Source organism: Phoxinus phoxinus, assembly GCF_949152265.1.
Source record: "Phoxinus phoxinus genome assembly, chromosome: 12".
In the NCBI taxonomy this organism is placed as follows: Eukaryota; Metazoa; Chordata; class Actinopteri; order Cypriniformes; family Leuciscidae; genus Phoxinus; species Phoxinus phoxinus.
Genome location: NC_136887.1, coordinates 10,238,981 through 10,254,290, shown reverse-complemented (window position 1 = coordinate 10,254,290; position 15,310 = coordinate 10,238,981). Strand labels below are relative to the sequence as shown.

The following is a 15,310-nucleotide window of genomic DNA, read 5'->3' as shown; positions in this document are numbered from 1 at the left end:
ACAATATTATAGATCTGCCTTAAAGGTGGATGATGATGAAATAGTTTTTTGTATTATTTTCATGTTATCACTGTGAAGCTGCTTTGATACAATCTGTATTGTAAAAAGCACTATATAAATAAAGGTGACTTGACTTGACTTGACTTGAATAGCACCTAGGGTGAATATATTTTTCTTTAAAATTTGAAATAAATATAGTCCTTAACGTTCATCATATACAATACCTAATGTTAAAATGTCATTATGAGTTTTACAATGCTATGGAATTCTTTAGAGCATTATATGTGAAACCTTTGTATCTTTCGAAATGTTATGTAGCCTTTATTCTTATTCTTTATTCCTATTATTTTTATTTCTTTATTTCATTTCTCTGTGTATTGTAGAATTCTCTGTTTATGACAATGATTTTGTCAACGTTAACACCTTGAGTCCAACACAAATTTCCACTTTGGGGACAATAAAGTATATTTCATTCATTCATTCAGTCATTCATTTGGTTGGAAATAAACTTTTTTTCGATCCATGTGTGAACCCATGAATTATGTGGATTCATGGAGATTCTGTGGTTTTTACCTGGGGCTTTATCTATAAATCCACTCCAGAGTAAAATTGTTGTCAAAATTCTAAGAATGACGTCCTTTTACTCTTATTCTTAAGAATAAGTGTGATTCATAAAGATTCCTAAGTTTCAAGACTAGGTCTCAGCTCCTAAATTATTTAATAGTGCTGGAGAGATATCCTAAGCAAGTTAAGAGGAGTAACAAGATGGCAGCAGAGAGGAGGAGAACACACTTTCTGAAAAAGATGTTATGTAATGTATATGCATATTATGTCATTTATATTATAATATAATGACAGGGAGTTAAATAATTAATACAGGCTTGATCATAAAGGTTTTATTTTTGTAACCTTGTAAGAAATGTAATAACTTCTCCCTCTCTACAAATCAATTCTCTGACTGCAGTAATGAAAGAAAAAATGAAATTTTTTTGCAACTGGAAAAATGCAGCAGTGCACAGTAAGCAGGGTCTTAAATAGCATTATTGTGGCACTGACCACACTAAACATACAGTAGTGGCCAAAAGTGATGCGCGCATATGCATATATATATATATATATATATATATATATATATATATATATATATATATATATATATATATATATATATATATATATATATATATATATATAAAGGAAAAACAAAACATTAAACTTTAGTGAAGGTTATCTGACCAAATTATTTGGCAAAAAGGCAAACTACAGCTACAAAACAAAAAAGCTCACAGGAAAAAGAATTGACAACAGCATAATCAGTTATAAAAATGTCACTTGTTCTCTCTGGTTTTTGCATGAGCTCATAATTTCTTAGCATGATTTTGCATGTTTCATTGGATTATCACAAATAAAACAATTGACTAAAAGCATAACTACACAATATGCTTCCAAAATCTTTAACACGTTTGTAATAATATTTGGATAAAGGGTGAAGATGTACATTATAGGCTGGTCAACACTTTTGGTCACTACTGGCAGTTCATTGACTTTCCAACTGATCTTCAAACCAGCAAGAGCAAGTCACTTTTATGAGGATTTCGGGCTTCCCTAGAGTTGTTGGAGCCGTTGATAAAAGTTACAATGTTTGCATCATTGCTCCAACTGTAAATGATGAGACACACAGAAAAGGATTCCGTAGCATCAACGTTAATTTGTAATAATTTTACATAATGCAAATGCTTTTGTTTAAATAAACTTAAATATTAAAATTAATCTTGAATGAGTTAGTTCTGTTGAGCAATGCAATGCAATGCAAAAAGTATGTATGATATGCTTCATTGCACAACGTTAGATCGTTTGTGCAATGCATATCAAAAACACATGTTATCTCTTTAATGCACATGGGAATGAGTTTGTTCTGGTATGCAATGCAATGCAAAAAGTGCATAGCTTATATGTTATTTTTCAATGCACAACGTTTATGCAATGTAATGCAACAGCACTTATGTTATCTCTTCTTTGCACAACAGAATGAGTCTGGTAATGCAATGCAATGCAAAAAGTTCAAAGTTTATATGATGTTTTTCAATGCCAATGTTAGATCGTTTGTCTCAATGCAATGCAATGCAATGCAAAAAAACATATGTTATCTCTTTAATGCACAAGGTATATGATATGCTTCATTGCACAACGTTAGATCGTTTGTGTAATGCAAATCAAAAACACATGTTATCTCTTTAATGCACATGGGAATGAGTTAGTTCTGCAATGTAATGCAATGCAATGTAAAAAGTGCATAGTTTATATGATATGCTTCATTACACAACGTTAGATCGTTTGTGCAATGCAATGCAACAACACATATTTTATCTCTTTATTACTAATGTAAATGACTTAGTTGTGGTATGCAATGCATTGCAACAAGTGCATAGCTTATATTTAACTTTTCAATGCACAACATTAGATCGTTTGTGCAATGCAATGCAATGCAATGCAAAAAGTGCATAGCTCCTATGTTATTTTTCAATGCACAACGTAGATCGTTCGTGCAATGCAATGCAAAAAGTGCATAGCTTATATGTTATTTTTTAATGCAATACGTTAGATTGTTTGTGCAATGTAATGCAACAGAACTTATGTTATCTCTTCTTTGCACAACATAATTAGTCAGTACTGGTATGCATTGAAATGCAAAAAGTTCATAGTTTATATTATATTTTTCAATGCACAACGTTAAGATTGTTTGTGCAATGCATTGCAACAAAACATATGTTATCTCTTTAATGCACAAGGGAATGAATTAGTTCTGGTATGCAATGCAATGCAAAAAATGCATAGCTTATATGTTATTTTTCAATGCACAACGTTAGATCGTTTGTGCAATGTAATGCAACAACACGTTATCTCTTTAATGCTCATGGGAATGAGTTAGTTCTGTTATGCAATGCAATGCATTACAAAAAGTGCATGGTTTATATGATATGCTTCAATGCACAACGTTAGTTCGTTTGTGCAATGCAATGCAACACATATATTATCTCTTTAATGCACATGGGAATGAGTTAGTTCTGCAATGCAATGCAATGTAAAAATGCAAATCAAAAACACATATGTTATCTCTTATTTGCACAACAGAATTAGTCAGTTCTGGTATGCAATCCCATGCAAAAAGTGCATAGCTTATATTTTATTCAATGCACAACGTTAGATTGTTCGTGCAATGCAATGCAACAACACTTATGTTATCTCTTTAATACTAATGTAAATGGCTTAGTTGTGGTATGCAATGCATTGCAACAAGTGCATAGCTTATATTTTACTTTTCAATGCACAATGTTAGATCGTTCGTGCAATGCAATGCAACAGCACTTGCTATCTCTTCTTTGCACAACAGAATTAGTCAGTACTGGTATGCATTGAAATGCAAAAAGTTCATTGTTTATATTATATTTTTCAATGCACAATGTTAGATCGTTTGTGCGATGCAATGCAACAAAACATATGTTATCTCTTTAATGCACATGGCAATGAGTTAGTTCGTTTATGCAATGCAATGCAATGCAAAAAGTGCATAGTTTATATCTGGGGTGCCCAATACGTCGATCGCGATCGACTGGTCGATCGCAGAGCCAATGACGGTAGCTCACAGAACTAAAAAAATAAATTAAAAAAGAAGAAAAAAACGTGCCTTTTCAGAAAAGCAATCCATCCAATCATGTCATTATATTACCATGTGCCCGCTGATTGACGTGTAGACAGGCCAGTCTGCTGGTTGCTAGAAAGTTTTTTACACTACGTTACCATAACAACCATAAACAAAGATTCTGTAGAGCTGATCTCGACAGTCGACTACAGAAATGCGCCATTGCTTTCGTTTTACCGTTGTTTTTCGCTATTGCTCGTTTATTATCTGTAGACAAACAAAAATTATACCACAATGAATGAGGGAGTAAAAAAATTTAAAAAAGCAAAGACTTACCATTTCCATCAGGAATGGGAAGATGACTTCTTATTCACGATGTCATACTCAAAGTGTGTCTGTCTGATCTGTCCATCCAGCATTGCACTTCTAAAGAAGGGGAATGTAGAGAGACACTTTAGAATGGTTCATCGAACCTTTGATACAGACTTTCCTCCAAGCAGTGAATTGAGAAAGAGAAAGGTGAGGGAGTTGAAGTCTCAGCTTCTTGGACAGCAGTCTCTTTTCACTCGGCCAACAGCGAAAGCGAAGGCCGCAACAGAGGCATCGTTCCGGGTAAGTCGGACGATCGTTAGGCACAAAAAGTCTTTCCAGGATGGAGTAATGGTGAAGGAAGCCTTCATTGAGGCTGCGGATTCTTTGTTTAAAGACTTTACGAACAAAACAGAAATAATGTCTGCAGTCAAAGCTGTTCAGTTGACAAGAAATACAGTGACCAGGCGATGCGAAATGATGGGCGACAACTTAGTGCAGCAGCTTGCTAAGGACATTGACTGTTGCGAGTGCTTCTCGCAAAGCCCAATTGTGCATTTTTATTTGAATGGTCTTCCACGACATGACTGCAAAAGAGGAACTTTTAGCAGTTCTGCATATGAACGCACACACACGAGGGGATGACACCTTTGAGATATTCAAGCACTTTATCGACAAGAATAAGATTCCAGTGTGCAAATTGGTGTCAATCACCACCGACGGTGCGCCTTCCATGATCGGCCGCTCTAATGGATTTGTTGCCAAATGCAGAGAGGATGAAGCGTTTCCTGATTTTTTAAGTTATCATTGTATCATACACCAACAAGCGTTGTGTGCGAAAATGTTGAACATGAAAGAAATTATGGACATAGCAAACAAAGTAGTCTGCTCTATCCGTGCTAGATCTCTTCAAAGACGACTGTTCCGCTTGCATCTTGAGGAGGCTGGCAGCGACCACTCAGACCTACTGCTTCACACGGACGTAAGGTGGTTGAGTAGGGGGAAATTCCTGCAACGATTCCGCGATCTCCTTCCCGAGGTAAAGCAGTTCCTACATGACAACAAACATGCGGAATACCCGCAACTTAATGATGATCGTTGGCTGCTTGATTTGGCGTTTTTAACTGATCTGGCGAACTTGCTCAATGAGCTGAACGTGGAATTACAGGGCAAAGACAAAATCGTGATCGATATGATAAGCACAGTGAACGCCTTCAAGGGAAAACTTAAACTGCTTTCTTCAAAGATCCAACGCCATGATCTGGGGAACTTTAGAAACCTTGCATCTGAGCTGAATAATCAAGGGAAGGACTTAACAGAGATTGACAGTGCATGTTATGCAGAACAGATTGACACCATCCTGTCAGACTTTGACAGGAGATTTCAAGACTTCGCCTTACTCGAGCCAGTTGCCACGTTTATGTGCTTCCCTTTTCTGGAGAATGCTGAGGTCGATGTCCTCGCTTCCAAAATCGCAACAATGTTTCAGCTCAGTTCTGCTGAAGTTGAAGATGAGATCTTGACACTACAAGCGGATATCAACTTAAAGTCTAGGGCCCATGAACAATTCTGGAGTTTACTCACAGAAGAAAAGTATCCCAACATGAGAAAATGTGCAACATCACTGACTGCAATGTTTGGGTCTACTTACTTGTGCGAATCGACCTTTTCACATATGAAATTTATCAAATCCAAATACCGCTCCACCCTGACCGACGATCATTTGGAGGCCTGTCTTAGACTGGCTATCAGTAGCTATTGCCCGCACTATGCATCCCTGGTGGAAGTCATCCAATGCAAGTCATCATCTGAATAAGGTACTGACCACTGATGTGAACATGCCATGTGAATGCAAGAAAATTACTACATGCAACTTATTGTACATAAAGTTAATTCATTGTCTGAAAGTTTCAATGTTTGAACAGTGAATTGTAGTGTTATATAGTGTGTAATGTAGGCCAAATGCCACTGTATATGTATGTATGTTAAAAGAAAATCCTAGTGTTAAAAAAAAAGTTACATTTGAATGTGAGTGAGTCAGTGAGTAAGTGTGTGTGTGTGTGTGTGCGTGTGTTCGTGTGTGTGCGTGCGTGTGCGTGTGTGCTACCTGAATGGGTAAAGTTGCATTCCAATGTGTGGATTTTGATGTACTGTAAATGCACTGAATTGTATGGGAAATGTAATGTAAGTGCCACTGTGTATGAAATCACATGCATGTTGATTAGCTTCTATTGTGGACTATGTTACTGTTGTTACTGTATTTTTAGTGTTGGTAGGGAAATTAAACTCAATCATAAATGAATAATGAGTGTGAAACATTAAAGCAAAATAGCACCCAATATGACACTGTGTGTTTGTTTTGATACATTAAAAAAGACACGTAATGTAATGTGAGTAGTAGTAGATCATCCTGACCCAGTCACTTAAAAGGTAGATCACCATTCAGAAAAGCATGGGCACCCTTGGTTTATATGATGTGCTTCAATGCACAACATTAGTTTGTTTGTACAATGCAATGCAACACATATGTTATCTTTTTAATGCACATGGAATGAGTTAGTTTTGCAATGCAATGTAATGCAATGCAAAAAGTGCATAGTTTACATGATATGCTTCATTGCACAACGTTAGATCGTTTGTGCAATGCAACTCAAAAACACATATGTTATCTCTTTAATGCACATGGGAATGAGTTCGTTATGGTATGCAATGCAATAAGTGCATAGCTTATATGTTAGTTTTCAATGCACAACGTTATGTCGTTTGTGCAATGCAATGCAACAAAACATATGTTATCTCTAATTTGCACAACAGAATTAGTCAGTTCTGGTATGCAATCCCATGCAAAAAGTGCATTAGCTTATATTTTATTCAATGCACAACGTTAGATCGTTTGTGCAATGCAATGCAACAAAACATATGTTATCTCTTTAATACTAATGTAAATGACTTAGTTGTGGTATCCAATGCATTGCAACAAGTGCATAGCTTATATTTTACTTTTCAATGCACAACATTAGATTGTTTGTGCAATGCAATATAATGCATAGCAAAAAGTTCATAGTTTATATTATATTTTTCAATGCACAAAGTTAGATCGTTTGTGCAATGTAATGCAACAACACGTTATCTCTTTAATGCACATGGGAATGAGTTAATTCTGGTATGCAATGCAATGCAATGCAAAAAGTGCATAGTTTATATGATATGCTTCAATGCACAACGTTAGTTCGTTTGTGCAATGCAATACAACAACACATATTATCTCTTTAATGCACATGGGAATGAGTTAGTTTTGCGATACAATGCAATGCAATGCAATGCAAAAAGTGCATAGTTTATATGATATGCTTCATTGCACAACGTTAGATCGTTTGTGCAATGCAAATCAAAAACACATTTGTTATCTCTTTAATGCACATGAGAATGAGTTTGTTCTGGTATGCAATGCAATGCAATGCAATGTGCATAGCTTATATGTTATTTTTCAATGCACAACGTTGATCGTTTTGTGCAACGCAAAAAGTGCATAGCTTATATGTTATTTTTTAATGCAATACGTTAGATCGTTTGTGCAATGCAATGCAACAAAATATATTTTATCTCTTTTATGCACAAGGGAATGAGTTAGTTCTGCAATGCAATGCAAAAAATGCATAGCTTATATGTTATTTTTCAATGCACAACGTTAGATCGTTTGTGCAACGCTTGTTATCTCTTTAATGCACATGGGAATGAGTTAGTTCTGCAATGCAATGCAATGTAAAAAGTGCATAGTTTATATGATATGCTTCATTGCACAACGTTAGATGCAATCCCATGCAAAAAGTGCATAGCTTATATTTTATTCAATGCACAACGTTAGATTGTTTGTGCAATTCAATGCAACAACACATATGTTATCTCTTTAATACTAATGTAAATGACTTAGTTGTGGTATGCAATGCAATGCATGCAATGCAACGAGTGCATAGCTTATATTTTACTTTTTAATGCACAACGTTAGATCGTTCGTCCAATGCAATGCAATGCAATCCATATGTTATCTCTTTAATGCACCTGGGAATGAGTTCGTCTGGTATGCAATGCAATAAGTGCATAGCTTATATGTTAGCTTTCAATGCACAACGTTAGGTCGTTTGTGCAATGTAATGCAACGGCACTTATGTTATCTCTTATTTACACAATAGAATTAGTCAGTTTTGGTATGCAATCCCATTCTAAAAGGGCATTAGCTTATATTTTATTCAATGCACAACGTTAGATCGTTTGTGCAATGCAATGCAACAAAACAAAACGTTATCTCTTTAACACACACGGGAATGAGTTAGTTCTGGTATGCAATGCAATGCAATGCAAGTGCATAGCTTATATGTTATTTTTCAATGCACAACTTTAGTTTGTTTGTGCAATGCAATGCAACAACACACATGTTATCTCTTTAATACACATGGGAATGAGTTAGTTCTATTATGCAATGCAATGCAAAGCAACAAGTGCATAGTTTATATGATATGCTTCAATGCACAACGTTAGATAGATCGTTTGTGCAATGCAAATCAAAAACACATTTGTTACAGTATCTCTTGGCCGCACATGGGAAATGAGTTCGTTCTGTTATTCAATGAAATGAAATGCAAAAAGCACAACGTTAGATCGTTTGTGCAATGCAATTCAACAACACTATGTTTTCTCTATAATGCACATGTGAATTAGTTTTTTTGGGATGCAATGCAATGCAATAAGTGCATAGCTCAGTTTTTGTATAGATTAATACAATACAACAACATTTATGTTATCTCTTTAATGCACAACGGAATGAGTTGTTCTGATATGCATTGAAATGCAACAGGCACTTAGCTTGTATGTAATTGTTTTATGAATATCGTTAGATCGTCTGTTCAATGCATACAACATTGTTATCTCTTTAATAACTGAATGAGTTAGTTTGGGTATGCATTGAAATGTGCGTATATGTTATTCTTCAATGCTTTCTTAGATTGTGAGCAAATATGTTAGTGTTTTCATTTGCGTAGAGTAATAATTTCTTTTTTTTGCAATGCAATATAAATGCAAAAATATCCGTGAACAATCGCTCACTATATACTGACTTTTATTTTAACTCATAATGTTATGCCAGTAGTCCAATTTGACCGATATTTTTGGCCAAAAAATCCTCAAAATGTTTTTTACTATTATGAACTTATAGACACTTTTTATTGTTAGATCAGCCATACGGAAGTCCGTATTTGACCTACTGAACATATTACTGAAAAAAAGAGTCCTCGATCTTGAACTTTCTATAAATACTCATAGACTAATTCTGAGGCTTCAAAAGTCATTCAGAAGTCCATATCTGACCTATTGAAACTATCAAAAGGTCAAACGGTCCTCAACAGGTTTCAAAGGTTATAGACTCCTCCTGATGTTAAAACAGCCATACAGAGGTCCCTTTTTTAACTACTGAACATATTTTTGCTCAAAGAGTCTTTGAATATTATCTTTCTATACATATTGACTCCTTATATGTTAAACCAGCCCTAGAGAATTCCATATTTGACCTACTGAAAATATTACTGGACAAAGAGTGCTTTTAGATTAACACTATACATCCAGATTTTGTTTTTGTTTTTGTTTACAGAAACATCCTCTGATGCACAACCTTGGACACATCATCAGTGTTGTTTCCAGGAGTCACTGGGTGTTTCGGGTCTTACAACAGACACCCTCGTCCAGGCGACCCGACCGAGGCTGATCAGACCCCGGCCTGTGTCCAAGTGGCATTCTACTGCCCCCACTGCTCTCCCCTCTTTAACCAGAGCCATCTGGATGCTTTTTCCGCTGCCTCCACGTTGTTGCCTATGGCTCTTCTTCGGTTAGCACCTGTTATGCCCAGCCCACCGTAGGCCTTGTTCAGGGAGTAACTGGCGAATCCCCTACTGCCGACCTCTACTGGCATACACCTGGTCCTCCATCCGTTTCTCCGACAATCCTCCACCAGTTCTTGGTATTTCTCCTTTTTTCTCTCTTGAGCTTCCTCCATCCTCTCCTCCCAGGGCACTGTCAGCTCTAACAAGATCAGGTGTTTTGTGGCCTCAGAGACCAAGATGATGTCAGGTCTCAATTTGGACTGGGTGATGCGTGTTGGGATTTTCAGTTGCCTTTCCAGGTCGACCGTCATCACCCAGTCTCGGGCCGTGGAGAGCAAACCTACAGAGCAGTTTTTAGATTTTTTCTCTGGCTTTTGTCCTTCCTTGATGAAGTGAATGGCCTTGGCTGTAGCTTGGGTGTATCGGCTGTCCTTGATCCCCTTGCTGATTGCCTCAGCGATGGATTTGAGGACCTGGTCGTGCCTCCATCGATACCGGCCCTCGCCCAGCGCCTTGGAGCAGCTGCTCAGGATGTGTTCTAATGTCCCTATTTTGGAACAAAGAGGGCATGCAGGTGTTTCTATTTTGCCCCATGTGCACAGGTTGGATGGACTTGGGAGTACATCATAGACCCCCTCAATCAAGAACTTGATTCTCTGGGGGTTCCACTTCCAGATTTCCTTCCAGGTGACACTCCTCTCCATCGCCTGCTCCCACTTCATCCAGGCGCCTTGCTGACGCATGGCCACTGTTCTGCTGGTTCGCTCTTCCTCGACTGAAGCTCGCACCTCCTCCTGTACCAGTCTCTGCCTCTCCTTTCCGCTGGCAGAGTCATATCGTGTCGCTGTTAGACTCCCAAGTCCGGCTCTGCCTTGCGCCACTGTTCCAAGGATGGCCTTGTGCTTGAGCCGCGTCTCTGCCTGCTGGACTGCCTCGGCTGCCCTCCACTTCCTCCCTGTCCTCACAACAATCCCTGCACCGGACACTTTGGCATCTCTAGATCTAGAGTACTGCAGGTGTTCCTGTGTCCGTGCTACGATGAACTCCTCCCTGACTGAGCTAAAAGGGAGCCTGAGCTTGTTGGTGTTCCCATATAGCCCGATGTTACTTAGGCTACGTGGCAGGCCCAACCATCTGCGCAGATAGCTGCTCACCTTTTGCTCAAAACCTTCCACCACTGTCATGGGGACCTCATAGATAAGCAGAGGCCAGAGGATTCTTGGGAGGATTCCATGCTGGTAGACCCAGGCCTTGAATCTTCCAGGGAGCCCAGACTTATCCACTGTTCTCAACCATCCCTCCAGGTCAGCACCGGTTGCCTTGATGGAGTCTCTGTCATTCAGGCTACAGTTGAAGACCTTCCCAAGGCTCTTCACTGGTCTCTCAGTGACTGAGGGGATCTGGTGTTCTCCCAGCCTGAAGCGGAATCTGTCTGTAACCTTCCCCTTCTTTAGGACCAGAGACCTGGACTTTGCAGGTTTGAAGCTCATGCGTGCCCATGACATGAGTCTCTCCAACCCCTGGAGGATCCACCTGGCTCCTGGTACCGCAGTTGTTGTCACTGTGAGGTCGTCCATGAATGCTCTTATAGGAGGTTGCCTTACTCCAGCCTTGCTGAGGGGGCCTCTGCACTCTGCTTCAGCTGCCTTGACCAACATGTTCATTGCCAGTGCAAAGAGTGTCACTGAGATGGTGCAGCCAGTGATTATCCCCACCTCCAGCTGGTGCCAGTCAGATGTTAGCTGGCCAGTGGAGACTCTCAAGCTGAACTTGCTGTAATAGTCCAGGATGAGATCTTTCACCTTCTGCGGTACATGGTGTTTCTCCAGTGCGACCTCCACCAGCTTGTGGGGTATTGAGCCATAGGCGTTGGTGAGGTCCAGCCACAGTACAGCCAGGTCCCCTCTGCCTTCTCTTGCTTCCCTGATGAGCTGGGTTACTACGCCTGTGTGTTCCAGACAACCAGGAACTCCTTGATTTCTTCTGATCTTATATTATCCTGAAAAAAGTCCATATTTTCACTTACTGAAAATGTTTCTAGCCAAAGAGTACTCAAAACTTGAACTTTCTATACATGCCCGCTGACTCTTCTGATATTACTTCAGCCATACAGAAGTCCATATTTGACCTTCTGAACATACTACTGGGGAAAAAATCCTCGATCTGGAACTTTCTATACATTCTCATAGACTCCTTCTGATGCCTCATGAGCCATTTAGAAGTCAATATCTGACCAACTGAACCTATTTCTGGTCAAAGGGTCCTCAAAAGGTTTCAAACTATATAAACTTATAGACTCCTCCCGATGTTAAATCAGGCATAGAGAGGTCCAGTTTTGAACTACTGAACATATTTTTGCCCAAAGAGTCTTTGAACTTTATCTTTCTAAACATATTGACTCCTGATGTTAAAATCAGCCATACAAAATTCCATATTTTACATATCTGGCCAAATAGTCCTTATAGGATAACAATATACATTTAGATTGATTTCTTCTTAGGTTATATCAACCTGACAAAATTCCATATTTGACTTAGTGAAAATGTTTCTGGCCAAAAAGTACTCAAAACTTGAACTTTCTTGAACTTGAACTTACCCGTTGACTCTTTCTGATATTACGTCAGCCATACCGAAGTCCATATTTGACCTTCTGAACATATTACTGGGAAAAAATTCTCGATCATACAGAATTCTTTCTATACATTCTCATAGACTCCTTCTGATAACTCATAAGCCATTTAGAAGTCCATATCTGACCTATTTCTGGTCAAAGGGTCCTGTCCTCAAAAGTTTTCAAACTATATATACTTATAGACTCCTCCCGATGTTAAATCGCATACAGAGGAATGCAGAGGTCCATTTTTGAAATTCTGAACATATTTTTGCCCAACGAATCTTTGATCTTTATCTTTCTATACATATTGACTTCTTCAGATGTAAAATCAGCCATACAGAATTCCATATTTGACCGACGAAAATATTACTGGCCAAAGAAAGAGTCCTTATAGATTAACCCTATACATTCAGATTGATTTCTTCTGAGATTACATTAGCCTGACAAAAGTCCATATTTTGACCTACTGAAAATTATTCTGGCCAAAGAGTACTCGAAACTTGAACTTTCTATACATACTCGTTCATTCTTTCTGATATTACGTCAGCCATACATAAGTCCATATTTCACCAGAGTAACATATTTCTGTCCAAACAGTCCTCGATCTTGAGCTTTATATACATACTCATATACTCCTTCTGATGTTTAATCAGCCATACAGAGGTTCCTTTTTGAACTACTGAACATATTTCCTGCCAAAGAGTTCTTGAACATTATCTTAATATACATTCAGGTTGCCTTCTTTTGATGTTATTCGAACCATACAGAAGTCCATATTTGACTCAGGGAACTTATTGCTGGCCAAAGAGTCCTTAAGGATAAACACTACGTATTCAGATGGATGTGGTCTGATTTTATGTCAGCCTAAAAAAAATCCATAATGACCAACTGAAATATTTTCTGGCCAGGGAGTACTCGATACTTGAATTTTTTTTTTCATTCTGATCGACTCCTAATGATGCTACATAAGCCATATAGAGGTCCATATCGGACCTATTGAACTTTTCTGGTGAAAGGGTCCTCAAAAGTTTTTTAACTATTATAGACTCCTTCTGATGAGAAATCGACCATCGACCTTTTGACCTACTGAACATATTTCTGGCCAAAGAGTTCTTGAACATTATAACTTTCTATACATACAGACTGACTATTTGTGATGTTATAGTAGCCAGACGTATATTAGGTATGTCCATTTTTGACATACTCAACATATTTATGTCCAGAGTCTGTGAACATGAACTCACTATACATACAGACTGACTTCTTGTAATGTTATATCAGGCAGACAGTAGTCCATATTTGACCGAGTGAACACATTTTTGGTCAAAGGGTCCTCAAAAGATTTCAAACTATATGAACTCTTAGACTCCTCCTGATGTTAAATCAGCCATACAGATGTCCCTTTTTGAACTTCTGAACACATTTTCACTCAAAGAGTCTTTGAATATTATCTTTCTATACATATTGACTCCTTATATGTTAAACCAGCCCTAGAGAATTCCATATTTGACCTACTGAAAATATTACTGGCCATAGAGTGCTTTTAGTCAGATTGATTTCTTCTGATGTTATGTTATCCTGACAAAAGTCCACATTTTGACTTACTGAAAATGTTTCTAGCCAAATAGTACTTGAAACTTGAACATTCTATACATACCCGCTGACTCTTCTGATATTACGTCAGCCATACAGAAGTCCATATTTGACCTTCTGAACATATTTCCGGGGGGAAATCCTCGATCTGGAACTTTCTATACATTCTCATAGACTCCTTCTGATGCCTCAGAAGCCATTTAGAAGTTAGAAGTTTAGAACCTATTTCTGGTCAAAGGGTCCTCAAAAGGTTTCAAACTATATAAACTAATAGGCTCCTCCCGATGTTAAATCAGGCATGCAGAGGTCCATTTTTGAACTACTGAACATATTTTTGCCCAAAGAGTTCTTGAACTTTATCTTTCTAAACATATTGACTCCTGATGTTAAAATCAGCCATACAAAATTCCATATTTTACCTATCTGGCCAAATAGTCCTTATAGGATAACACTATACATTCAGATTGATTCTTCTTAGGTTATATCAACCTGACAAAATTCCATATTTGACAGTGAAAATGTTTCTGGCCAAAAAGTTCTCGAAACTTGAACTTTCTTGAACTTGAACTTACCCGTTGACTCTTTCTGATATTACGTCAGCCATACCGAAGTCCATATTTGACCTTCTGAACATATTACTGAGAAAAAATTCTCGATCATACAGAATTCTTTCTATACATTCTCATAGACTCCTTCTGATGCCTCATAAGCCATTTAGAAGTCCATATCTGACCTATTTCTGGTCAAAGGGTCCTGTCCTCAAAAGTTTTCAAACTTTATATACTTATAGACTCCTCCCGATGTTAAATCAGGCATACAGAGGTCCATTTTTGAAATACTTAACATATTTTTGCCCAAAGAGTCTTTGATCTTTATCTTTCTATACATATTGACTCCTTCTGATGTAAAATCAGCCATACAGAATTCCATATTTGACCTACGAAAATATTACTGGCCAAAGAAAGAGTCCTTATAGATTAACCCATACATTCAGATTGATTTCTTCTGAGATTACATTAGCCTGACAAAAGTCCATGTTTTGACTTACTGAAAATTATTCTGGCCAAAGAGTACTCGAAACTTGAACTTTCTATACATACTCGTTGACTCTTTCTGATATTACGTCAGCCATAAATAAGTCCATATTTGACCGGAGGAACATATTTCTGTCCAAACAGTCCACAATCTTGAGCTTTCTATACATATTAATATACTCCTATCTGATGTTTAATCAGCCATACAGAGGTTCCTTTTTGAACTACTGAACATATTTCCTGCCAAAGA

General features: G+C 37.8%; 1 protein-coding gene across 1 annotated transcript; it reads left to right on the top strand.

Annotated features, from left to right (window-relative positions):
* Positions 1-4,532: 4,532 nt before the first annotated feature.
* On the top strand, positions 4,533-5,765 carry LOC307008297 (general transcription factor II-I repeat domain-containing protein 2A-like; the record flags this gene model as incomplete). The annotated part of the gene is made up of 1 exon (XM_079631038.1): positions 4,533-5,765. One exon carries the CDS (start codon positions 4,533-4,535, stop codon positions 5,763-5,765), a length of 1,233 nt encoding a protein of 410 aa, XP_079487164.1.
* Positions 5,766-15,310: the final 9,545 nt, after the last annotated feature.